The sequence below is a fragment of the Crinia signifera genome, chromosome 1 (genome assembly GCF_055691185.1).
Source record: "Crinia signifera chromosome 1, ASM5569118v1, whole genome shotgun sequence".
Lineage (NCBI taxonomy): Eukaryota > Metazoa > Chordata > Amphibia > Anura > Myobatrachidae > Crinia > Crinia signifera.
In genome coordinates, this window is record NC_139217.1 from 140,908,283 (window position 1) to 140,936,200 (window position 27,918).

The following is a 27,918-nucleotide window of genomic DNA, read 5'->3' on the forward strand; positions in this document are numbered from 1 at the left end:
GGCCCTAAATACCAACATTTGAGATAAAGGCATGGACCCTCATTCAGATATGCTTACATAGAAGCAATAGCACTATTACGGGCATGCAGCAGGGGGCATTTACACCTCCTGCTGTAATACTGATCTGAACCGCTTCCAAGGATGCATTTTTGGGAACGAGAGGGGGGGGGCGAGGTATCATCACCTCTGAGACACCCCCCATCCAGATCTGCACTTTCTTCCCTTCAGCAGCTTTGTCTACTCACCCATACACTGAGTACAGGATCTTTTCTCGGTCTATGAACCCATATCTGTACTTTCCTGTGCATACAGCAATTCCCTGTTGTAATGCAGGGAATTATGTGTACTCCATACAGTGCTTTATAAATAAAAAATAGAATAGAGAAAATTGCATTGGCAAAGAAATCTAGTATCTTGTTTTATCACTGTTTTGTTCTCTATTGCAAATGCAGTGAATGTGCCCGCTCTATATACAGTAAGTAAATATTAATATTTGCAATAATCATCCTGGGAGAAAGTTTTTCTACAGCAGTAGAACAAATATAGGAATTATAACTGAACAAATAACTGATGTCATCAGGCCCAGTGTGAGTGAATGTACTCCTCAGTATTGGTATACGGTGGAAAAGTTATTCTTCAACAGGAAACTAACATTTCCTGTAAGAAGCTGTTCATAAAAATTTGCTTTAAAGGTGTGTAGTATGCACATAACAAAATAGGAAGAGCGTTCTCTCAGTGAAAGTATGTTGCATACATAATAGTATGCATCATAAATATGGCTTGCAATATCACTACCTTATGCTACAGCTCATTGCCTGGAGGTGACACATGGAACATGGGGGGAAAAACTGGTTTATTCATAAAGAATCATGTCACTCAAGGAGAAAAGTTGAAGACAATAAGTGTGGGTTAGCCATAACCAAGAGGGATTTTACCTTCATCCATTCCGTGCTGCTCATACTTAAAGAAATTCCAAACAGTCATCAAGGAGGGAAAGACAGAAATATGTATTGCCTCACAGGTACTGCAGTAATTCAACTAATTGTAATATCTAAACTTTCTCTTCCCACCCTCACCGCTTATTTCCACAAATAAGAATATAAATTCTTCTCTGGGAACTGTGCGTGTCTCATTAGCAATATTTGTATATTAGCTGAATGTTGATTTGGGAGCTAATTGCAATGTACAAGTTTCAAGTGTTCTGTTTGCTGGCGTTGACATGCCTTGTTTTCTCCCAAGGAAGTCCAGCAAAGTTAGATAAATGGGTTATTCTGCGGGCAGCAAAAGATGATGTGGAAGTTCTGAGAGACCATATTAAAGTAAGTATAAAGATACTGAAAATTTATGTACAGTTTAATTTATTGTCATTGGTTCACTAACGAGTAATACAATATCCATTTCAGTTTCTGCAGGCAAAGAAAGGCTTCCGAATACCAACGGATGTTCCGGTAAATATTTTGGTTGCAAAATGTTTATATATAGCACGCAGTTTATGTATTTATTGTTTTCAATTAAAAAAAAATGATATCTAACTTTAAGCACGTATAACTCCGATAACTTGGCATATATACAATAACTTGGCATATATACAATGTTACACATAGCAGGTGCATATGCACTAAGCCTTGGAAAGTTATAAAGTTAAAAGTGATAAACTAACAACCAATCAAGTCCTGTCATTTTTCAAACACAGCCGGTAACATGACAGTTAGTAGCTGATTGGCTGGTATTTTATCTCTCTCTGCTTTATCACTCTCAAAGGCTTAGTACATCTCTGCTTTAAAATTAATTAAAAGCACAGGTCTATTTGAATATACTGCAGTAGCCGGTGATATATACATCTGTACTTAGAACTTTTATAGCTGGGAATTGCTGGAGTATATTGTACATTTCATATTTTATTTCAATACATAAGATTTGCTGAACAGTATTCATCCTCACATTCCTGATCTTTGCACTGCAATACGGCTTTCTCAAACATTTGTATTGGAAAGCGAATCGGGATGTCAGCCATGTATATGCCACCCTTCATGTGGTGTTTTATTTTTTTATTGAATAAATGGATAATTAGATACTTTAATTTGTAAACAAAAGTCACCATTGACTTACACAGTATTCTCATTTATCGAAGGTATGCTTAGTGCTATGTGACATTTGTGGTTTCCTAAAATGAGCTGTCTAGTTGTGTTGGGTGAAATTCTGACACGTTGTTATTCATAAGCATGTATATAGCAGCAGGGTTTTTGAGCGCTAGGGACAGGTGTGCTGTGATGTGTACAGATAGCTGCCCTCTGGTAGAGGGATGCCGCCCTCAATACAAGGTGCACAAAGAAAAAGAACCAGTAGGCGCCTTCTGTACACTTAAAACAATTTATTTACTAAATATCACAAGAAACCATAAAAACATATGTATAAATAAGCAATAAAACAATGATGCATGCATGCACAATAACCACAATTATTCTAAAAAGCCATTAAGATGCAAGTGCATAATGTTTGTAACTATAGTTACCAGTTCCTTTTTAGGACAAGTGGGGCGTTGAGGTTGGCAAATGTTTCCAATAGATCACACTCAGCGGTGGTGTAATTAGTGAAAGAAAAATCCTTTCCAGCAAGCCTTAGGTAAAGTCCTTTCCTTAAATGCTGATGTTTTTATATATAAAGGTCAGTCTTTTATTATACAATGCAACCTCCTGTGACCATCTGACATGTAAGTTGCTCAGTGTGTTATTTATTAGGTCACAGTACCTTTTGTGAGGTTTTCCACACTTGCTTTGTCCGGCCAGTGGATCTGACTGCAGCCAGACTGCACAATACTCCAAAGGGTGAGCAGCAGGTGACAGCCGCTCTTGGGTGCGCTGTTGTCAGGCGCACAAACCACCGTGTGTGGTAACTGCTGGATGAAGCTCTGTTTGCAGGTTAAATGTGTCAGCTGCAGGAACCGGGTTGTCGCGGGTTGGTTCAAGCCGATATGGCAGATGTTTCCTCTCGGTCTAATGCCGTCAGTGTTCCCCGTCGGTCCTCAGCTGTCGACACTTCTGAATAGCTCCTCACAAGACGCGTTTCACCGCGCTCAGGCGGCTTTTTCAATTTCAGGAATCAAATTGAAAAAGCCGCCTGAGCGTGGCGAAACGCGTCTTGTGAGGAGCTATTCAGAAGTGTCGACAGCTGAGGACCGACGGGGAACACTGACGGCATTAGACCGAGAGGAAACATCTGCCATATCGGCTTGAACCAACCCGCGACAACCCGGTTCCTGCAGCTGACACATTTAACCTGCAAACAGAGCTTCATCCAGCAGTTACCACACACGGTGGTTTGTGCGCCTGACAACAGCGCACCCAAGAGCGGCTGTCACCTGCTGCTCACCCTTTGGAGTATTGTGCAGTCTGGCTGCAGTCAGATCCACTGGCCGGACAAAGCAAGTGTGGAAAACCTCACAAAAGGTACTGTGACCTAATAAATAACACACTGAGCAACTTACATGTCAGATGGTCACAGGAGGTTGCATTGTATAATAAAAGACTGACCTTTATATATAAAAACATCAGCATTTAAGGAAAGGACTTTACCTAAGGCTTGCTGGAAAGGATTTTTCTTTCACTAATTACACCACCGCTGAGTGTGATCTATTGGAAACCTTTGCCAACCTCAACGCCCCACTTGTCCTAAAAAGGAACTGGTAACTATAGTTACAAACATTATGCACTTGCATCTTAATGGCTTTTTAAAATAATTGTGGTTATTGTGCATGCATGCATCATTGTTTTATTGTTTATTTATACATATGTTTTTATGGTTTCTTGTGATATTTAGTAAATAAATTGTTTTAAGTGTACAGAAGGCGCCTACTGGTTCTTTTTCTTTATTCATAAGCATGTACCTAGATATATTGGGCCAGCTTCGCTTTCAGAAATTAGTTGGTAGAATTTCATATTAAGGGCAATATGCAATTACAGTAGCTGTGAAAAATCCCTGTAGCTAATGGCTTCGCTCGGGGCTATCCAATTAGCTCTGAGAACCTGGCACGTACTGTGGATTATGCTGAGGCACCTAAAGCATGATCCCTGATGAGCAGCCCTCAGGTCTGTGATAACACATGGGACCAGGAAGTTATCCTAGATTATGTGTGTTATTGCCCGAAAATTAACCTTTTTTACTTTAAAAAAAAAGAGCTCTAATTGGATAGCCCAATAATGGCCATCGGTCATAAATTGTACTACTAGTAAACCCGCTTCACGCAAATGGTTCAACAGCTAGTCTGCTACCTTGTGATTACCTCTGTGTTTGCAAAAAAGCATCAGGCTAACTGGATACCCCCTAAAATGAGGAGCATTATTTAATCATTATGGTTGTCAATTAAAAATGTACTATATATGCGGTTACAAAGTATGACATAGGTAAAATGTTTTTTAATCATCAATGCAATATGTAACACACTAAATACACGCTTTCATAACTGCATAGAAATCCAGTGAAATAGCTCATGCTACTAGAGATGAACCAGTTGTATGCACTCACTGTTCTTATTCTTACACCAGATTGATAAATAAAATATTGTAAATAGTCACTACTGTATACTGAATACTTTGCAGTGCAGTAATACAGATTATGGGTAATATCCTATTAGCCCGATGCCATTTTGGCTTATAAAAACAGCTGGAGTTCACGATTAATGACTAATTATTATTATTCATTAGTCATTATTACGGTATGCAATTTGCAGCCATTCAGAAACTGAAATGGATATCTTACTACTCATTACTCAGTACTAATGGCAATACATTGTTGTACAAGCTACAGTACAATGGTTTATGTACTAAAATAAAAAATTACCAAACATATAGCTTTTGGATTAATTAGGGCTTTGTCTACTTTACCAGTGTCATCACTGCAATGCAATGGGTCATAAAGGATTAAACGTATGTCACAACTGTAGCCAGTAGGGGCCCTGCAGTAGTATATAGGTAATATATTTTATGTAACCACACAAATAGCAAATTGAAGAAAAGGTTATTAACGTTGTCATTCTACAGCAAATAGGAGCCTTACTTAAACAATATCAATATTTTGCAATTACATTTTTACCTTACCATATGTACATTATTCTAACTTGACGTCTAAATATTTAAAGTATTATTTGTCATACTTTTTTTCAGAGTAACTGCTCCGTAAATGCCCTTGCCTGTTATGGACAAATGCTGGTTCAATTAGGAAAAAATCAGGAAGAAAATGTAGTTAATACTATCAACAACGTTATTCTCAATATAGAGCAGTTCACGGTAAGAAAATGCTGTCTGTAAATTAAAATTATACAAAAAGATAAGAATACCATGGTCATGCAGTGCGTCACTATCCAAGTGTGGCCTGCACCCGGGTTTCACTGTCAAAAGAAGTGCTGCATTGACAGGAGCCGGATGCTGCTGTTGTGTTATATTCTCCTGTAGCATTTGGCTCCTGTCACAGATAATGAGCCGGCAATGCAGACAGCCCCCTCTCCAGACGCAGCCAGCATCTCCGGGAATGCTGGACACGCTCCAAATTGTGTCCGCGTGGTCAGGCCCTTTCCATTATAAACCCCTCCTTGTATGGTGGCCATGCCACTAGGGGGTGGGGGCTGTCAATGCAGAGTGCACAACTGGTATCGCCACACTTATTTACATCTCTGTGGTCATGTCTTATAGCACAGATGTGCCTGCCAATCTATAGCAATATAGCTATAGAAATACATTACAAACAAAATACAAATGTTAAAATAGGCAAAAATACAGACAGATTTTCTTGGATTCTACATTATAGTTTCCACTGTCCAGGATTCCTATGACTGATTTTTTTCTTTATCTTTTCTCTAGAAAATGAACTCAAGTAACACAGGCACAACAAAGGTAATAATTATGTTTAAAAACAAAAAGAACATTTTGAATGTTACAGCAAAGCAAATATAGCTGACAAAAAGTTTTAGTGGCATGCTATATATTTTTTTAGAAAACTACTGACTTATTCATGATATTACACAATGTTCTTCTAGCAGACTCAGTATGGGAAGATACAGCAGGCTATTTCACTGGCTGGTTTTATGCACAGCTTCTGTGATCATCCGAGTAAAATTACTTATACTTGCAGAATATCACAAAAGTTATATATTGGACCACCTGGGTGGAGCAATATAAACAGGCGCTTCTAGGTGAGTCGTTTAGCAAGCAGCTCACACCATGGGGAGGTCAACCCCCAGAAAATAGATAATGGAAAAAAACACAGAAGGTGGTGGAGCGCTACACAAAAAGTATATGTTTGACCGATTGGGTATTACAAATATTTTAGGTACTTGTTTCCTAGCACGGCACCACCGATTTTGATTGTATCCATCGGGTCGGAAAAATCGGGTCGATCGCATTGCATGCCAACCAAATCGCATGCAATGCGATCGACCCGATTTTTACATTGGAATCAATGTAAAATGGTCCCTGAGACCCGATTTTACATTGATTTCAATGTAAAAAGCCCCAAAACCCCCCATTTTAATACCAACCCCCCCCTCATGTTTCAAATGCCCCCCCACCATTGTTAACGCCACCCCACTATTGATGCCAACCCGAAGCGTGGCGAGCGCAGCGAGCCCGCAAGGGGCGTCGGTACGCGTCCTCCGACCTTTTCATACCCCTACTATCCACGTCGGCGTGGAGTTGATTTTACATAGTGTGGCGAGCGCAGCAAACCACCGAGCCCGAAGCGTGGCGAACGCAGCGAGCCCCGCGAGGGGACGCGGATACCTTCACAAGTATCCGCGTCCCTTCGCGAGCTTCACAGGTATCTGCGTACCTTCGCGGGCTTCACAGGTATCCGCGTCCCCTCGCCTCGCGCTCGCCACACTATAAAAAATCAACTCCATGCAGACGTGGATAGTAGGGGTATGAAAAGGTCGGAGGACGCGTACCGCTGCGCTCGCCATGCTTCGGGTTGGCGTCAATAGGGGGGTGCCGTTAACAATGGGGAGGCATTAAACATACCTTTTAACCATATTCAATGTGAAATGGGCCATATTGGCCCATTTCACATTGTCACCTTTGAACCTTAGGATCCCTACAAAATCTGGATCAGGTTAAAAAATCTCCAGCAGGTATAGGGACACCCGCCACCCCAGTTTCCATCAAACCCTATGTGGGAGTTTGTGACTATCCAACTCGGGAGAGTAATCCTAGGAACAAGTGAGATTCCCCATACTGCATTTATTTGTGTTCAAAAATTTGTGTATCCCATTTCAGGCTGTATAATTTTACTGTATTCCAATTTACGCAATTGCTTTTAATACTTTTAATAGTATTAATAAAATATTTGTTATACCCAATTGGTCAAACATATACTTTTTGTGTAGTGCTCCACCACCTTCTGTGTTTTGTCCACCTGCAGGATATCCCCTGAAACCAGACATTTTCAGTTGGTACACCCAAATATTAAGAATCCTCCGATGTACCATGGAAGGACCTCCATTTTAAACTGCAAATGCAGCCCCAATACTGCAGATGTCTATGGGGGCTGCAAAGCAGTCAGATTTAGCAAGCATTCTGGAGCTTGATAGCTAATGCTATCTAGCGACGGTATTTGCCTACAATAGCCTATGAAAACTATAATTGCAAATTGTAACAGACTGTGTTCCTCTTTATCAATGCTGATGATGCATTCGCACTGGCTTTGGGTTACCTAAATCAGGAAGCAGTTATCAACACAGAGCCCATATTCTGGCAGTAGACACATTCAATTTGCAAGAAAGGCACCCTACAGTCAGGGTTTTAGATATTCATGTTAAAAGCGGTGTCAGTTTGATAACACCATACTGTATATGCACATGCAAGGATATGCAAGGATATCCTTACCCTTTGAGTGCAAACGCTGCTTTAAGAGATCCTTAAAATATCCGATAAAAATGCCAGCATCACTCACAGCGACTGTTCTGGTAGTATAAATAAATACAAATACAGCCAAGTAAATTAATTGAAGTTTAGTTCAATATTGCGCCCAAAAAATTGAACAGTCGCTGTGAAGGACACTGGCATTTTTAGCAGATATTTTGAGGATCTCTCACACCAACATTGGCACTCAAAGGGTTAAAACCTGTACTGTTAGGGTGCCTTAAGGTCGGTGTTTGGGCACCATTGATTTATAAATATGGATTGCGATAAAATATTCCCCAACAATATGTAAACATAACATTAATAACTGAAATAACCAAAGTTACTGTACCACAAGTTTACAGAAAAATATTTGTTACTAGCAGAAAACATGGTTAATGTTCTAATATAGAATATTATATGTTCTATAATATAGTTATAGAAACTATAAGTAACTACAAAGTATCTGCTTTTCAGTACAAATGATAAATGACACCATTACTGTACACTGAGGATTAACTGTTATGTTCTTGTTCTTTGCTTATAGGAGTTATGTTTCAGCAAGCAATGTACATTCAACATGGTGATTAAAAAACCTGATGCCGTTCTTAATGATTTGAGGGACTTTCTGATGAGAATGTACTCGGAGCAATAATTGGCCTTCATCTTCTATGTTCACTACTATTTGCTATTTTTATATATTTATTGCCATATTTGAATTATTTATTTTGTACATTTAATAAGTTATTAAATTTTTGTGTATTTATTCATTATGATAAACTAAAGAACCCATTTTACATAAAAAAAAATAATAGTTACAGTGGTTCTAGAACTTGAGCAACATTAAGTGTACTAAATTAAACAAACATTATGTGTCTTTTGAAAAGGTGTGTGTGACTATTACTGCTTATGTTTTCTTAAAGGAAATCATTTCAGAATGAGGGCGAAATCATTTGTGAAATAAATACATGTGGGATTATGGCGTCCATTAAAGGTTGCAATGCCTTAATGTAGTCTCAAAAATTTGTGGCATTCCCAAGAGCTGCCGCAAATTAGTATTTGTAAACTGCCTTAGGTGTTCACAGTGCAATTTTGCTTGCGATTCGATTGGGATCAAATGGAACGCATTAGATTTGGACTATATACTACAGATCTGTACTATATAGTCTTGCCTGCACAGTCTATTTTTCTATTCTATTTTCATGTGGCGGGGCTGCACATCGCGATTGAATCGCATTGAATGCGTCTGGAAACCATTTGATGTCCATTTCGATTCGATTTTGCTTATACAAAACCAAATCGTACCATGTGTACATGGCATAAGTGATTTACCAGGAACAGTGTCTTGAGTCATTTCAACATTTCCAGGTGTGGGCAAGGGGGACTTCATATACTTCAACACACTAAAGTTTCAGAAAGACGTAGAAAAAGAATGCTAGCCAGGTGCAGATATCTTGAGGCAGCAATAGTGATGCCAACAGGGCTCTGGCACTGCTCCCACACTCCGAATAACACACAGTTGTTTATATCACTTTAAAAATACACATGTATCTTTTGCTGCATAAGTTTTCACAGTTACAAGAAATACATTAATGCGAGTAAATAAGTAAAAACAAAACACTACTGCAAGAACTAAATAAAAAGGAAGGCTACGCCTTCCAAGAACAGTAAATAGGCTTATTTTCAGATAGATTATATTTACTACATCAAGGACCCTATTCTGGTTTAATCAGACCCCCGCGCGTTCACACAGAGGTCCAATTTTTTTTGCGCATAGTTATTTATGGACATGTACAGCAGCTGTGTGCAAGCGGCCACCATGAACAGATTATTCGCCGTGCGCTAACACACCACAGTGCAGGAACGCCCAGCATTTCATGGGAACACCCAGCGGTTTATGGGCATTTCGGCCAGTGACGTAGTTGTGGGGGGCAGCCGACAGCAGCAGATGTCTGCTGTCCTGGCACAGGGCACCCACAGATCAGAGACACTCCTGTAAGTGCAGAAGAAATAATTCGATAGTCCCTGACCATCGAATGATTTCTCCCCAGCTGCAAATGTATGATTATGCAAATCATCAATTCGTAGCCGTGCGGGGATTCACGGCGTGCAAGTAGGGGGTGGCCGGCACTGCGGGCGGCGTCTGTGGACTCGCAGCCAAGTTCAGGACTGTAGTATATCTGTGATGATGATGAGGACGACTAATACCAAGCTTACAAATAAGCATGGCCTGCTCACAGGGATGCACATGGAGAAAAATGCTTGTGCATATAATGCAGGAGAAATTACTGTAAATACTTCGATCACCTCTTATTTATAACTATTATGTCAAAATAGTACAAAGACTGCCAAATAGGGTCAAACTTGTCTACATTCCTCTGCAATTAAAATGTGATTTATTTTTATCCCAAGTGAACCACAGCTTGGGGCCAATTCAAGTAGCCCCACAGAGTAACGAAAATCTAAATTGTTGGCAATTTGCGCATGTGCGCCAGTATAGGAGGGTGTGAACTGCAAGAAATGTGACCACAGTCAGGCAGCAACTGAGCATTTTGCTAAATTAGGTTCCTTGTTCCATTCTAACTGTAGAGCTGGCTGCTACAGTATGTAAATAGCTAAAAATCCAACTAATACCCCTTACAGACATATGCGAAAATCTCAGTTTATTTCACATGAACGCACCTAAACCCAGGAGTAGTGTATGTCTGAAAGGGTATACCTGGGATTTCACTCCCGGATACTGAGCACCTGCAATTGACCAGGGTTCTTACCGGTATTTTACTACCAGGAATAATACCTGGGTTATGTCTGAACGGTATTTCCTGGGTTTTCAGTTTCAATTATGTATTTTGGCTTTTTTTTGCTGCCGAGGCAGCTTCTGATGAAGTCATCATCAGCAGCATGCCTCAGGTGCTTGCAGAGGCCGTGGCCGCATGGTGCTCCCTTTGGAGCAACATAGTGCAGAGTCCTGTGGGATGTCAAGTGGCATGGCACATCATTGGAAGGAAGAGGAGGTCAGGGAGCTGTTACATGTGCAGGGAGAAGAGGAGATCAAAAATGAAATCACTGGCACTGTGAAGAAAGCCATAGTGTAGAGCAGGGGTGGCCAACCGGTCAAAGGTAAAGTGCCGAAAAATATCAGTAGTCAAGCTAAAGAGCCGGCATCATGTGCGCGCCAAAAAGGGGCGTGGTGTATTTTGACCCCCTGGGTGGATGTGATACAAATAGGCCCCCAATAGTGGCAGATACACATATGCCCCCAACGGTGCCGGGTATTCCCCCACAGTGCCAGAAAGCTGGTATGCCCCCACAGTGCCAAAAAGCTGGTATGCCCCCACAGTGCGAAAAACTGCTATGCCCCCACAGTGCGACAAACTGCCGCCCCCACAGTGCCACAAACTGCTATGCCCCCACAGTGCAACAAAATGCTATGCCCCCACAGTGCCACCAACTGCTATGCCCCCACAGTGCCACAACTGCTATGCCCCCACAGTGCCACAACTGCTATGCCCCCACAGTGCAACAAAATTCCCAGCAGCATCACTCACCATTGATGCTGCTGCTGTCGGGTGGGGAGAGGACAGTCTGGCGTCCCCCTGCAGACCTGTCATTTACCGAGGGGAGGAGAGCACAGCACAGCACGTCTCTTTCCCCCCTCACTTCCCTGTGACTGGGCTGTCCACTAATCAAAGCTCGCGGGCCGGCTCCTGATTGGCTGCCGGCCCGAAAGCTCTAATTGGCGGATGGCCCAGTCACAAGGATGCACAGTAAGGGGTAGGAGAGATGCGCGATGCGCACTCTCCTCCCCTCAGAAGAAATGTGGAGTTCGGGGAACCGGCAGCAGGGGGGGGGGGGGGGGGGGCGGGCAGCAGGAGCCGCACCTTACAAGGGGGAGAGCCGCATGCGGCTCGCGAGCCGCGTGTTGGCCACCCCTGGTGTAGAGTGTATTGCAGAGGTGTGAGGAAGACACAACAGCAGGTACTAAACAAGCTGGAATCCCTGAAACAGTACCTTAAGGTCCATGACTAGAATCGCAATGGAGCTGGATGCACGGAGTGGCCCTTGTATAATCTTGCAATGTGGTTTTTGGGCATACAGCACTATGCAACCCTGTTACATTGTCGTCATCTAGTAAGGCTGCATCACCGCCAGCACGGATACCGCAGTGCAGTCCAGAGAGTCCTCGCCATCACAATTTCTATTTGATGATGCCATCATTGTGAAATCAGTCAAGACCGACAGCACATCCGATGTGACAGCACCACAGCAGAGCCAGGGGGTAGGGTCCCAATCAGAGACCCAGGGAGGCATGCTGACACTGTGCAATAACAGTAAGTACCCCCAGTTTACCCCTGCCTGCTGGCCCTTAAAGGCTCCAAATGCTCACATAGTAGTGCCTACTTTAGCCCACATGACACCTAGATATAGTAGTACTGTATCTACTTTAGCGTTAAATTTGGGTGGGGTGTGTTGAAACTGATATCGAAATTGCAGTGTAAAAATAATGCAGCCAGTATTTACCCTGCACAGAAACAAACTAACTCTCTCTGCACACGTTACATCTGCCCCACATGCAGTGCACATGGTTTTTCCCATTTTGAGAACAAATTTGTACTGCGATCAGATCTGAATAATGGCCATAGTCACCAAGTACAGTCTCCACCATCATTTGCCCATGCTTCCCAGTATGTGCATGAAGTGCACTTTCAACCCTCATTTGTACCCAATTCTCAGCCACAATCTTCTTCCTCATTTGAAGAAATTGTGTGGAATGGGCAACATTCCCCTTCTCCAAACAGTAGTACGGATTTTAGTATTTACAGAAATAGTTAAGTTAATGGAGTACATAATATTTAGAAGAGTTTTTCATGTTCTTATAAAAAAGGCATCTAAAAGGTCTGTTGGGACTTAATATAAGTCCTGTTTTCATTATTGATTTTTATAATTTTTGCCACGACTGATGGTTAGGTGGCAGTAATATATAAAAAATTAAAATGTATGTACATTACATTTGAAAAATAGCAAATGTGTGTTTTCTGGAGCTGGGGATGTTGTCCGTAGCAACAAAACACATAAAAGTGAACACTAGCAGCTTCCACCGAACACACATTTGGAAATTTCACCTTATACATCAAAAAATGTTTACTTTTGTACCTACTTTTTTGGAGAATTGTTTGACAGACATTTTATATATACCTGTTTACATTTTATGACCTGTGTTCTAAACGTGCAAGATTTATCCAAATCCATGCCTTTCCTATGAAGACATATGCTAGGCAAGCTAACAAACATTTTCAATGCATGAAAAAAATACATTGCAATAAAAATTGTTGGAGAAAGTACCAGTTTTATTATTTACTGCAACATGGCATAAAGATTATTTGTAATAGTGGCACATATTCATTCTTCTGGAGTAACACCACTTTGGCCCTCAGGGTGGGGAATAATGGGAACAATATCAGAGCCAACTTGCTCATCCTGCACATCCCACTCCGATAAATAGTATTCTTTCTGTAGCTCACAAATGTTGTGCAAGATACAGCATGCAGCGGCAACGTGAGGAACAAGGTTAATGTCAATGTCATTGCACTTGAGCAAACAGTGCCAACGTCCCTTGATCCGGCCAAATGCGTTCTCCACAACCATCCTGTCAGAGCTGTGGGTATGGGTGTACCATATCGGTTCCGGTGTCAGACTGAGATGCTGGGTGTAACCTTTCATTAGCCAACTTCTTAAAGGATAAGCAGCATCTCCAATGATGTGGATTGGTACCTCCACCCAGTCAACAATCTTTGACTTCTGCAAAGAAAAAACAGGATCAATATAGAGCAGTGGAACTTAAGGTGAAAAATTAGGCATTATTACTCAGACTTGGAACAGGTGTATATTTTACGGGAAAATTCATACACAAAAAACATCCTTATATTGCAAATCTATTTTTTTTATCTGACTAGGCCCAAATCTTTGCTCACACAAGCATGGCAAAATACCATACACATATATTTACCTCCTTAGGGAACAGCCTGCCATTTTTCCTCTCCACTGCTATCTTGTACAAGTCCGAATTGGCCAGTACACGAGCATCATGAGCATGTCCAGGCCAGCCAATGAAGACATTGGTAAAGCTGGGAAACAAAATAATTGTTAAAAATACTCTACTCCCTGTAAGTGGGCGGAGCCAGTGCAGGGATGGGGAGTGGAGAGAGATAGCGGCAAGGACAGACAGGCAGTGGCAGCAGCAGGTGGGGAGAGAGAAGGATAGACAGCAGGGAAGAGTGAGATAGTCCCAGTGATATGTGTATAGAAACATAGAATTTGACGGCAGATAAGAACCACTTGGCCCATCTAGTTTGCCCCTTTTTTTAAACCTGTTACCTCAAACCATATTTGATCCTTATTTTTTTGTAAGGATATCAATATGCTTATCCCAAGCATGTTTAAATTGTACTACTGTATTTGTGTCTACCACCTCTGATGGAAGGCTATTCCACTTATCTTCTACTCTTTCTGTGAAGTAATTCTTCCTCACATTTCCCCTGAATCTTCCTCCCTCTAGTTTCAGTGCATGCCCTCATGTTCTGTTGCTCCTCTTCCTGTGAAGAATGTCTCCCACCTGTACCTTGTTAAAACCCTTGATATATTTGAAAGTTTCTATCATGTCCCCCCTTTCCCTTCTCTGCTCTAAAGTATACATATTAGTATCTTTTAGTCTTTCCTGGTACGTTTTGTGATGTAGACGCAGACGCAGCACAGAGCAAACCGAGACCCCAGCTCCAGGAAACATAAAGGTAGCAGCAGAAGAACCCCAGCCCAAGAGGCAGAAGCTGGAGGAGAAGACCCTGAGTGAAAATCTCCTGTTTGGGATGGGAAACCCCCTCCTGGATATCTGTGCTGTGGTAGACAAGGACTTTCTTGATAAGTATGGCTTGAAGGCAAATGATCAGATTCTGGCGGAAGACAAACACTTGGGGTGAAATGTAATAGGATGAGAGATTCAGAAAGTGAGAGATTTGGTAAGAAATCTCCAGTTTTTTTTAAACCGGCAATCATTTACTCTGCACAGCCAGTTTGATTTTGAAGTGTAATCATTTACACTTCAAAATCAAACTGGCTGTGCAGAGTAAATGATTGCCGCTTTAAAAAAACCAGGAGATTTCTTACCAAATCTCTCACTTTCTGAATATCTCACCCTATTACATTTCACCCAAGGAGTTGTTTGAGGAGCTGGTGAAGAAGTTCAAGGTTGATAATCATGCCGGTGGCTCAACTCTAAATTCTGTTAAAGTGGCTCAGTGGATGATCCAGAAACCTTATAAAAGTGGCCACATTTTTTGATGTATTGGCACAGATAAATTTGGAGAGATCTTGAAGAAAGCGGAAGAGGCCCATGTTGATGCCCACTACTACGAGCAGAGCGAACAGCCCACAGGCACATGTGCGGCTTGTATTACTGGAGACAACAGGTCTCTGGTAGCAAACCTGGCTGCTGCTAATTGCAATGAAAAAACAAAGCACATCGACCTGAAAGAACTGGCAGCTGGTCGAAAAAGCTAAAGTGTACTACATAGCGGGTTTCTTTCTTACGGTCTCCCCAGAATCCATCCTTAAAGTGGCCACTCAGTCCTCGGAACACAACAAGGTCTTCTCCATGAACCTCTCTGCTCCATTCATTAGCCAGTTCTACAAGGACCCACTCATAAAAGTCATGCCATACATTGACATTCTATTCGGGAATGAAACGGAAGCTGCTACCTTTACCAGGGAGCAAGGATTTGAGACTGAAGATATCAAGGAGATTGCCAAGAAGGCTCAGGCTTTGCCAAAGGTCAACTCAAAAAGGCCAAGGGTGGTTGTGTTTAAGCAGGGACATGTAGAAACAATCATGGCAACAGCGGAAGAGGTTGTGTCCTTCCCAGTTATAGAAATTGACCAGACTAAAATAGTAGACACAAATGGAGCTGCAGATGCTTTTGTTGGTGGTTTCCTTTCTCAGTTGGTTTCTGAGCAACCCTTGGAGGAGTGTATCCGTGCTGGCCATTATTCTGCCAATGTGGTTATCAGGCGGTCTGGCTGCACTTTACCAGAGTTCAAATAATGAAAGGGAGAAGCCCTGGCAAAATACAATTTGGCATAACATGTTTCATATACCAAGCCAATCGTGCATGAATAATTCTGTACCTGATTTACAGTTTTTACACTTTCTTAAATAAAGCAAAGTAGAAAAAAAAAAAACATGCATTGTTTAAACAGGGGCGAATGAGGGCAATGATAGGCAAATATGTATGCTCATTGAGATTACAAATATTGTTACTACAGGCTTCTGCTCCACTGTATGTTAAGATCACCAGTAAGGACTAACACAGTAGCAGAGACTGAAAACGATGGACATGTACAGAAAAGGTGATGATAGGAGTACTGTGCTTCGTGCTGTAGGGATGAGTGTGCATATGAATTTCCTGTTCATTCCCGTATATTAAAAAAAAAGGGTTTTACAGGAGTTTGGTTACCAGTAATTGATGGAATTAAGGGTCACCCACAGTGTGAGCCTTAATTCCACACGCATGTGCTCATGGAGGTACAGGAGTACATCATAGAAAACACGATCAGGTGCTGATTTGAGGGCACAATTGTATTGGAAACTTTCTTTATAAAGTGGGGTACTGAGAGAGAAATTAATACAGTAGGAGTATATGCCTTATACGTACACCTCCCCAGACTGTAACCAGCATTTCCTAATTGAGAATGGAACAGCAGCAGTATCACAGGAAAAAAGGCAATGTTGGCATATTGCCTTAATACCAATATCACACCTTTATTATTGAAAGTAAAGTTGCCCTCCCCAAATAAGTATCACAGGAGCAGAGGTATACATATGAGCGGGGAGGGTACATAAAACATTTTTGGAGGTGACAGGAGCAGAAAGTACTAGTTCCTTTTATGTGCCTGTGAAGAGGTGAAGGAAAAAGAAGGGGCATGAAATATATATGTTTTGAATCCAGACATGGCCAACGTGCTGCTGCTGAAACATTGTTGGGAATCTGGCTGCTGGGTCTCTCTTGCAGTGGTTGGGTAACGCACATTTTAGTAACCATTTTAAAGAAAGCTTTTGTCTCTCTCTCCCTCCCCTTTTTATTAGAATGTGGCAGCTGGCACAGTCTCTCTGACACATTCTTACAAGGTGTAATTTGATACTGACGAATAAAATAAATAAATAAATACTCTACGCCAGTATTCTCCAACCTATAGCTCTCCAGCTGCTGTGAAACTACACGTTACAGGATGCCCTGCAACAGTTTTGCTCCTAGGAATGCAAAAACTGTGATAGGGCATACTGAGATGTGTAGTTTCACAACAGCTGGAGATCAGTGCTCTATACAGATCACAGTGAAACCCCCCCTCCCCCAACATTATAAAAGGTACTTACCAATATTTATGGTCCACTACTGCTTGGAGAATGATGGAATGCCACCCCTTTTGGTTGTAGTAGTCCGCTACACTCTCTCTAGAAGCAATTATGGGTATGTGGGTGCCATCAATGGCACCAGCACACTGGCGATATTTGCAACGCAGGAACCCAGACACGGTCTTATTCATTCTGTCCCTGGGGTACGCAAATGAACCAGTGATATATGGAATCGAGGATTGCATTTGTCACTTTCTGCACCAAAACACACACCATGGAGATGCCTACACCAAAGAAATATAATATTGTCCGGTACTCGCCAGGGGTGGCATACAAATTGCCAATCTCCTGCTACGGGAAATGGTCTGTTTCCAATGGGTTGATTGCTTGGTAAGTGCCGGGAAAGGAGTTCCATAAGATAATTAAAAGTGGCACGAGACATCCTAAAATGTGGAAGCTATTGATTATCCTCAAATGCCTCCACCGTAGCCCAGAAAACCTGCCCATGTTGCTGATTTCTAGCCCACAGTCTGCGAGCTGACCTACCGGTTAAACGCAGTACAATGAGAACGTCAACTCAGGAATTTGGAAGAAGATGGAATCAGCAGCTGCTTCAACTATCTAAGAGACCTTTATTATGCATTGAATTCAGTGAAGGAAATAGGCAGCAAGCCATATGTGGCAGGAAGGGGCTGGTTAGTTAACAGACTGGTTGCTGCATTTTGTACCAAATGCAAACAGGGCAATCCCCTGTCTGGGAGCCCCAGGTAGAGGGAACCCAGAAAGCTGTCAGGCAGTCAATAGGACAACACCAAAAGTTAAACATGCATTATATAGACATGATGACACACTCAATATCCCGACAACCGACCTATTTTTTTCTTTCTAAAAGACTTGTCATACTTTACCATCCCAGTGGGCATAGAGGGAGAACAGAATAGTGTACCATGCGAGGGGATGCAGTACACTTATACGGTGTCTATATACACATACTGATTTTCGATATAGAGATTTTACTTGTGTCATTACTATTGGACTTATGCATGTCTAACTAATGCATGCCTAACTATTGGTATCGACCTATTGACTGTCTGACCACTGTGAGCTTTACCACACCCCAGGTAGAGAGCACCGCAGTAGTACATATAAGTGGGCACAATTGCATGCATAAGTATTGACTCTTATTACTTCACTGTTGACTGTTACTTAAATCATGGCTTATGCAGAAATGCCAAGCCACGTACAACACCAATATTCTGCATATAGTGATGTGAATCCTGGGGCATTTTTTCAACACCAGGATTAAAAAATGCTCAATCCAGGGATTGGCCTCCCTAATAAAAAAACCACTGACCCCCGGCCCCTCCCACATTAACATGGCAAGACTGGAGTGCTAACCAGGCCGGGGACGTGCAGTTATAATCTCATCTAGGTGGCCACCTGACTGTCCACAAATATTCTTCTTTAAACAAGGACAACTACTGTGGTAACTATGGGCCTTATTCTAGTTCACTCTCTGACAAAATTCTTCTTAGATGGACAAAACCACTGAAGGTGGGGCAGATGCCACTTGTGCCGAAAGAATTAGATGATCTATATTGCAGTGTAAAATAAAAAGCATCCAGTATTTACCCTGCACAGAAACAAAATAACTCACCCAAATCTAATTATCTCTACACATTTTACATCTGCCCCCCTGCAATGCACATGGTTTGTCCATCTAAAGCTGTGTACACATGGGGGCGATAGGGGCTGAAATCACTGGAAATATGGTTGCAGGCGACCAGTTCTAATCGCTGGTCGCAGGAGCTCTGCGGCACCGCCGGCAGAGGTTCCCTTTCATCAGCGACCATCTCTGGTCGCTGATGAAAAGGAGAAGCTGAGCAATATATGGCTGAGCAATATATCTCCCCAGTGTGTACGGGGCTTAAGAAGGATTTTGTCAGAAAGAGTGAACTAGAATAAGGCCCTATATCACACCATTAATTAACAAATCCTTTTTCTGCTTTGCATTGTGGTGCTGCCTGGATTTTACTAACAGGACTGCTTTCCTGCTCTGCAAAAACTAACCCAAAGCACTAAACAACTTACATAGAGACATTCCTGTCATGGTCTGACTGATTACCTAAAAAGTACTAACATCTAATGGATTACCCCCACTCTCCCTGACTTAGTACTGAGATTTATTGCATTTTATTTAAGTTGCTGTTTGATTAATTTATTCATTTGATCTCATTTGGTGTATTGTTATTTTGTGTATTTTTAGAAGTTTGGATTAAATTTATAATTTTCCTATAGAGCATTATCTCTGTTCATGTATGTGCATTGAACTATATAAAGTGACATCTAGTGGAAAGTTTAGATCACTACCATCAAGATGATATAAATAATATTGTATAGGATAAAGTGTCCATTCCAGTGAAGTCTGTTCGTTTTAATAAATTCAATTATTCCATACACTATATATATATATATATATATATATATATATATATATATATACATACATATATATACATACACATATACAATCAGGAGACCGGCACTCACTGCTTAATGAAGGTAGCGTTCCTGGTGCCTTCCGTGCGGCGTGCACAACAGACACTCCGATATACACTCTGGAATCGGCGGCACTCAGTCCAAATAAGTCACCAAACAGACGCCTTTAGACGCCAACGTTTCAATACTTTTTATAGTATTTTCGTCAGAGCTGCCCTGACGAAAATACTATAAAAAGTATTGAAACGTTGGCGTCTAAAGGCGTCTGTTTGGTGACTTATTTGGACTGAGTGCCACCGATTCCAGAGTGTGTATATATATATATATATATATATATATATATATATATATATATATATATTCATGTTTTAGCATTAAAATATTTTTCATCATAGCGCAGTGTCCAGTGTTTTTTGTAATAGAGATCCTGTTTGGGAGTTCCATGGTCCAAACAGTCAATGAGTTGCCCACTTGACAACAGTTTTGTTTACAATGGAAGGATGCAGCTGAGCTCCTACTGCCGAATAAATGGCTTCAAGGGTTACCTCCAGTTTTCTGTCTGAAGGATCCTTTAATGATGAAGCCCCAGGAACCGGTAAAGTTGTCCTTTTAAAAAACCGGGAAACCAAAGCTTTGACTAGCGGAGTGGTTTCCCATTTTGCTATAGCTGAAGGGTGTAATGGGTAAACAGAAGCAAAGCATTTGTGAGATCTGGAAAGGTTTGTCAGGGTACTACCAGCCCGCAGCCAAATGATCTTGATTAGGAAATTGAAAAACCAGTCGGCTTTGGTTTTTTCCCCAAACAGATCGAACTTGTAAGGCTCAGGATGTGTGTCCTCTGGCAATTCCAAAACCTGTTTTACTGCCAATATAAGGGCTTCTACGCCAATGACAGTGCATTCCAGTTCTAGGAATATAGATCATCCTGAACATCCTCCCACTCACCTTCCTCCATATCCGCTTGAGTGAAATCCACATCAGAATAAAAAACGAATGTAAAGGTCTCTTGTCTAACCGCTGGGGTATTAGGGGTGGTATTCATAGAGACCACTAAACTTTCCACTGATTTAGCGAGACCGAAAGCCCACACCGGTTCTGATTGGCGGTTTTCCAATTTTGCCATAGCACTTGCCGGGTTAGCCCACAGCAGAGCAGACAACGAGTCCCCTGCCACATAGCATATCTCTAAACATGACCCTCTCCAGGAGTGACACAATGCTCTGTCTCTGGACTTTCCTCTGAATATATGATTGCCATCACCTGTTTTCAACAGGTTAACGGATAAGAAATGTGTTTCCACACAGGTGATGGTAATCATAAATTAAAAAGGGAAGTCCAGGAACAGAGCATTCTGTCCCTCCTGGAGAGGGTCATGTTGGGAGGTATGCACAGAGGCCAAGGAATCAATGCACATCTCACACATTGTGGATTTACCATCAGGGTTAGACTGTGTGAAATTCGTGCCACAAGATGACAGCCTGGTAAAAAAGGCCAGGTGTGCTTGTGACCCAGACTCCAGCTTTTGTAGTAGCAGGGAATGGTTTAGTAATAAGTATTTAAATAAGCCTAGGATAAAAAAAAAAAAAATAAAACACTGCAGAAGCAAGATACTGACATGATCGGCTCCCTCTGCACAATTTTCGAACTGGGAGTTGCTAGGTAACAGAGGGGAGGAGCCAGTCTATAAAAAAAATTGTGCCTAACTCCCAGCACTGCCTACTCTTAACCCAGAGTGAAACTCCAGTGTCCCCTGCTAGATGATAGACAAAAGAAAATGAGTATTAAAAGGTGAAATCTCAAGTACAAATGTTTAAGCTCCTTTCTGGTGTGTTGGTGATATAATAAATTATGGATGATTGGTGGACTGAGAAGCAGACACTTTTCCTACACTCCCACTTGCAAAATTCCTCCAGTGATCAGCAGCAGTGTGCATCTTCTCCTGTGTGCTGTAGCATCTACTCCTGCTAACATATTCAGTCTCAACGTTTCTCATTGATCAGGTACTACAGAATATGTGTATTATGGGCAATATGAAAACCTCTGGAGTGACTGGTATTTGGGAATTCAAATATGATTTTGATATAGTGCCTTTTATTACATATGTTAAGTTTCTAGAAGCTTTAGTCTTAAGAGGGCTATAGGAAACTTTTTCAAGAAACATATATAATTAATCATGGGTAGGGTACAGGGTAAGGATAATTAAAAGGAAACAAAGTCTATGTTTAAGGTCCATACACACTGGGCGACTGAGCTGAAAGCATCTCCGTTTACACATTTCAGCTGCTTTCAGCTCAAAAGATGCCCAGTATGTACGAGGCAGCGATGAGCAGTAAGTGCGCTGCATCATCGCTTGCCCGGCTGCTTATCAGCAGATAAGCAACAAAGTGGACAGCCTTTCGTAGCGTCCTGCTAAGGGAAGTCGTTAACCTGAGCGAATCTTCCCATCATTGTTATCCATACACGCTCCCAACAAAAAAACAACAACCCTAGTGTGTAGACTAGATCGGTCAAGTAGTTCTTATCTGAGGTTTAATATTATGTAACTTATGTGTGGTCTATTGCTCGGACCTAATTGAGCTTGTGTTAGACCACACACTAACTAACCAACCTCTTTGGTTTAGTTAAACGGAAAGGTACTTGTGTATTTTGGCGGTGCCCGATTTCAACATCGTGCGATGAACGTGTCGCATCGCATGCCATGTACCCGATGGCATGCGATGCGACGCGATTTTGACCCCCTATGCGATGAAAAATCGTATAAGCACCCTAAAGGGTGCTTTTGAGCACCCTAATGGGTGCTTACAATGTTACAATGTTAAATACACCCCCACGCCACCCCCCCACTATAAACGTGAACCCGAAGCGTGGCGAGCGGCGGCGGTACGCGTCCTACGACCTTTTCATACCCCCACTATCCACGTCAGAGTGGAGTTGAGAATAGATTAGTGTGGCGAGCGCAGCGAGCCACCGAGCCCGAAGCGTGGCGAGCACAGCGAGCCCCGCGAAGGGACACGGATACCTTCACAGGTAAATGCGTCCCTTCGCGGGCTTCACAGGTATCCGCTGCGCTCGCCACGCTTCGGGCTCGGTGGCTCGCCACACTAATCTATTCTCAACTCCACGCCGACGTGGATAGTGGGGGTATGAAAAGGTCGTAGGACGCGTACCACTGCCGCTCGCCACGCTTCGGGTTCACGTTTATAGTGGGGGGGGTGGCTTGGGGGTGCATTTAACATTGTAAGCACCCATTAGGGTGCTTATACAATGTTTAATCGCATCGCATGGCATTGTATGGCATACAATTTGAAAATTGTATGCCATCGCACACTAACCAACGAAATCGCATCGCATGCGTTATGGTATGCGATGCGATGCGCGCCGCCAAAATACACAAGTACCAACTGAAAATTTTGCATGTATACTTTACTAAGGGAACAGAAAGGTCAGCGGAGCTCAGCGAAAGCACTGCTTATGTTGAGTTCCCCGATTGGCTGATGGGTCCTGCAAGTGGCAGAAGTTATAAGGGCCCCCACAGTCGGAGGAAGGGAGCCTAGGGTAAAACATAGGGAACCCATGTTCATTTTTTATATCAGGATATTTGCAGGTTTTTTTTAACCTCTTGGATGCCTACAGAGGAAAAAAATTCTACACTGGATTTGAGCAGGTGTTTTTCTTCCTTTTTTAACAGGTACCGATTAGATTTCTACAGGACAAATGGACCGAGCTTATATGTTAACATAAATGAGTATGTATATAAGTTTAATTAAATTATACTTTGTATGTGTGTCTGTTTAACACACAGGTGCAGGCATTGCCATATACAAATATAGGTTAACACTGTAGTTTTAATAAAATGGGGTAACCATTATCCCAAGACAACATGAGTTCTATCAAACAGTGTTTAGAAAGAGTAATCAGGCAAAGGTCTATAGTTACGCCAACAAAACAAACTTAAACATAACCCCACTACATGAGAGAAATACACAGTACAATATCTGAGAGAAATAGTCAGATATTAACCCGTTAAGTGGTGGGTTTTGACCCAGCAAAACCCACCTAAGAGGGTGGTACCACCCCCCCTCTTCTACGCTCTGGCGATCGTACGCCGGAGCTCCCCTGCCACTCACAACAGACTGTGAGCAGGTCAGGTGGCAGGCTCCGGGATGTTTCGGGGTGGCTTGGGAGGACTTGGGTACCCGAACTCCTGAGTCCCCCCGTACATCACCGCCACGTGCTCACTGCAACTAATGGGGGGCAGCGGCAGGGGAGCTCCTGCATACGATCGCCGAAGCGGAGAGGGGGAGGCAGGGGAGACACTGGGGGGGGGGGGGGGGGGCTGCCTGGACAGGTGATGCGCCAGTAGTGCACAGCTGCAGGTACCACTAGCGAACACCTTCATATTAGTGGTATGCAGCAGCGCAGCTGAACCCGGAAAATGTTCGGGCATACCACTGAAGTGGTTAATAATAATGTTTCTGGAGATACACAAAATAACCTAGCAAGCAGTGCAGCAATCGAGAGGGGTTAAAGCCCTTCTGGGGAAATAGACAGGCCCTTGAATGCAATTAGAATAAAACATACTTTAGCACTTTGTAATAGGAAGAAGACATACAAATAAATGAAAACTGTACATAAAAGTTTGGTCTATTATATTACCAAAAGAAAAACAATGAAATTTTTCACATAACATAATAAGCTTACTTATAGCATTTTAAAGTCTTAAAGATGTTGCCATTAACAAAATATGTCACACAGACAAAAGGAAAACTACGAATGGCTTTTTATGAACCCCTGCCCCCTCCAAAAAAAAACAACCTAAATATTCACTGAAAAAAATGCTCTAGTAGTTTTGCGAATATTTAAATACACTGAAAGAAACCGTAATGTACAACATGCATTGCACAAAACAGGATCAATGTCATTTTCAAAATAGGAGAACTTGCATGAAATCTATATATACAAAAAAAAAAAAAAAATTGGCAGTTTTCGTAGCTTTAGTTGATTAAACTGTAAAGTCTTCAAAGTTGTCTGGCTTCACAATCCAAGACCCGAACCCCTGCTGTGCCAAATAGCATTTGAGCAAGTCTTTTGCTTCCTGGTAAGGAACAGCCAGTGTCTAAACAAGGATAAACAAGAATAAAAATACATTTAACCCTTTGCAGTTCTTTTTTTGCAAATCAAACATTGTGGTTTAATTGTTTAAATTAATTGTATTTTTTTTTTATTCAAAAATGGTCTGCATTGATTGTTGAACCATGTTAATTTTCTTACTTTAAAGTGGCTCACCAATTTATCTGCTAATAGTGCTAGCGCTGTAGAGTCTGACTAGACATTACACCTGAAAGGGTTAATAAACTGTTTCTATAAAATCTATTTTAGGAGAAATCAGAATCAGTTTATTGCCAGGTGTATCAATACAAGATGCAGAATACACAGGAATTTGTTCCTGTGTATTTGTTTCCTGTTTCGCTGTGACAATACGTTACATTACTTACATTAGAACATACAAGAAGACAATATGCAGCATATCAACATGACATAGGGAGGGGGCATGACACATTAGTTGACTATTTGGTTGGGGATTTGTGAGGGCTATGCTAGTGAGGAATTGACTAGGATGGCCGCTTGGGGGAAAAAACAGTGTCTAGTAGTCCATATAGGTCTTAAGCTGTACCGTCTGCCAGATGGTAGCCTCCGGAAAAGATTGTGGAACAGAGAACGGATTGGATGATCGCCGTGTAGAAGAGTATCAGAAGCTCCTGTGGCAGTTTAAGCTTCCTTAGTTGGCGAAGAAAGTAAAGTCTCTGCTGGGCATTTCCTACTGTGCTCTCGATCTTAGGTCCTTGGAGATCATGGAGCCCAAGAATCTGAAGGATTCGACTGTAGTTACCACACGGTCCTCAATAATGAGTGGGAGGTGAGTGTGAGGGGTCTTCTTGAAATCAGTGATCATCTCCACAGTTTTTGTTTTGTTTAGCAGCAGGTTGTGCATGCTGCAAAAGGTGGTCAACCGCTTGACCTACGTCCCGTAGGCAGACTCATTGCCCGCTGTGATAAGAACTATGAGTGTGGTGTCATCCGCAAATTTAAGTAGCTTCACAGATGTGTCTGCCGAGGTGCAGTTGTTTGTGTAGATAGAGAAGAGAAAAGGAAAGAGAACGCACCCCTGCGGTGCACCAGTGCTGGTTGTCCTGGCCTCTGAGATTAGATAAATTTCCCCACCATGACTCTCTGTACTCTGTCCATTAGGAAGTTAGTCACCCATGAGCATAGCCATGCTGGGACATCTAAGCTGCGCATTTTTGAATGCAGAAGAACAGGGATGATAGTGTTGAAGGCGGAGCTAAAGTCCACGAATAGGACCCTCGAATGATGGGAAGCAGTTGAAAGGTCTACAGTGTCTAGGTAGACAGCCAATAGGTTTTTTTGGTCAAATTTGTGGGTGTTTTCTACCACTTTTGGGTCCATGCAGATTCGTCTGCACCCCTCAAAAGTCCATAAGCAAAAATGTACCAAAAACAGGTACTGAAAAAACAGCACTGATTGAATACCTTCGCAAATCAGTATTTAAAATATGTATATAATATGCACAAATTCGTGTCAAGCTGAATATAGTACTACAAACTATATGAAAATAAATTTCCCATTACAAGAATTGGGATATCTACAGTTGGTTAGGGTTATAAGTTATGGCGACTTGATGTTTCAACAGGAGAGATAGTGTGGTAAGGAGTATTCCTCCTGTAATTGGCTAAAGGGTTTTAATTCTTTACCTCTGTATAGTTGACTCAATGCTGTGATTTTATATGGACCCCATATCTTATTTACCTGAAAGATCATTCAGTTCTACCATCCCTCTTATATCATTCAGTGGATGGTCTAGCGCTAATGCTTGAAATTTCATCAATTTATTAGCTTCTCTCCAAATTCTTATTGCTTGAGTAACCATTGAGGGATCCCCTTTAACCCCTTCCCGCCGCAGCCTGTTTTTGCCTTCCTGACAGAGCCCTTTTTTTCAAATCTGACATGTATCACTTAAGTGGGGATAACTTTTTTTTGCTTTTACTTATCCGAGTGATTTTGAGATTGTTTTCTCGTGACACATTGTACTTCAAGTTAGTGGTAAATTTTCGTCGATACAGTCTGTGTTTTTTTGTGAAAAATACCAAAATGTCGTAAAAAAATGGAAAATTTTGCAATTTTCAAAATGTTAAATTTTCTGCTTGTGAGACAAATAATCATACCACTCAAAATAGTTAATAACTAACATAGACCATATGTCTACTTTATGTTGCCATCATTATTTCAACCTCCTTTTAATTTTTTTGGACACTAGGCTTAAAATATGAATAGCAAATTCTCAAATTTTCAAGAAAATTTCAAACACTGATTTTTTTAGGGACCAGTTCAGTTCTGATGTGGCTTTGAGGGACTTGTATGTGAGACACCCCCATAAATGATGCCATTTCAAAAACTGCACCCCTCACAGTATTCAAAACAGCATTTTGGAAGTTTGTTAACCCTTTAGGTGTTTCACAGGAATTAAAACAATGTGTAGGTGAAATTTCAAAATTTCATTTTTTTTTCAATTTTAATACATTTTTCTAAGGAACACAGTACATTTTACTAGAGAAATGTGACTAAAAATTGATTCCCCCCAATTCTTTTGTTTTCATAAATATCCTATATGTGGCCCTAGTGTGCACGTTGACCAAACCACAGGCTTCATAATAGAAGGAGCACCTACTTGATTTTGGAGCCTCCTTTTTATGAGATTATTTTTTAGGCACCATGTAGGTTTCTAGGCACCATAAGATGCTAAAAGTTAGGAACCCCCCCACAAGTGACCCCATTTTGCAAACTACACCCCTCAGGGAATTCATCTAGGGGTATAATGTACATTTCAAACCCCCAGGGGTTTCACCAATTGTGGTACAACTGGGCAGTGAAAATGAAAAATTAAATTTTTTACACAAAAATGCAGTTCTGGCTCAAAATTTTTCCTTTTCACAAGGAATGAAGGAGACAAAGCACCCCAAAATCTGTGCCCCAATTTCTCCCGAATACGGCAATGCCTCACATGTGACCAAAAAATACCATTTGGGTGCATGGCAGGACTCAGAAGGGAAG

The 27,918-nt window shown here is 41.7% G+C and overlaps 2 protein-coding genes, 1 long non-coding RNA gene and 1 pseudogene across 6 annotated transcripts in view; 3 read left to right on the forward strand and 1 right to left on the reverse strand.

Moving 5' to 3' along the window:
- The first annotated feature begins 740 nt into the window (after window positions 1-740).
- LOC146058989 (uncharacterized) lies at window positions 741-5,164 on the forward strand. The gene is made up of 5 exons (XM_083171164.1): window positions 741-1,021; window positions 1,240-1,319; window positions 1,404-1,448; window positions 3,287-3,446; window positions 5,160-5,164. Exons 1-5 carry the CDS (start codon window positions 829-831, stop codon window positions 5,162-5,164), a joined length of 483 nt encoding a protein of 160 aa, XP_083027290.1. The 5' UTR covers window positions 741-828.
- Window positions 5,161-8,558, forward strand: LOC146026576 (uncharacterized). The gene is made up of 3 exons (XR_014454489.1): window positions 5,161-5,282; window positions 5,853-5,885; window positions 8,434-8,558. It is a non-coding gene; the product is annotated as an uncharacterized LOC146026576 (long non-coding RNA).
- A 6,110-nt stretch (window positions 8,559-14,668) lies between these two features.
- On the forward strand, window positions 14,669-15,981 carry LOC146059039 (adenosine kinase-like; annotated as a pseudogene).
- An 8,143-nt stretch (window positions 15,982-24,124) lies between these two features.
- The window catches only part of ADAD1 (adenosine deaminase domain containing 1), a 94,621-nt gene continuing 90,827 nt past the window's right edge, over window positions 24,125-27,918 (reverse strand). For all 4 annotated transcript variants that reach the window (XM_083174413.1, XM_083174399.1, XM_083174392.1 and 1 more), the window contains exon 12: window positions 24,125-24,904. In XM_083174413.1, the coding sequence (XP_083030539.1) occupies window positions 24,791-24,904 (114 nt within the window). In that variant the 3' untranslated portion in view covers window positions 24,125-24,790. The remainder of the gene's footprint in view (window positions 24,905-27,918) is intronic.

Bases quoted from the DNA above. Each gene is read 5' to 3' on its own strand.
- LOC146058989 (XM_083171164.1), top strand. From the start codon at position 829: ATGGAACATGGGGGGAAAAACTGGTTTATTCATAAAGAATCATGTCAC. The intron at 1,022-1,239 runs GTACTGCAGTAA...TTTTCTCCCAAG, and splicing joins AAATATGTATTGCCTCACAG to GAAGTCCAGCAAAGTTAGAT. The intron at 1,449-3,286 runs GTAAATATTTTG...ACCTGCAAACAG, and splicing joins GAATACCAACGGATGTTCCG to AGCTTCATCCAGCAGTTACC.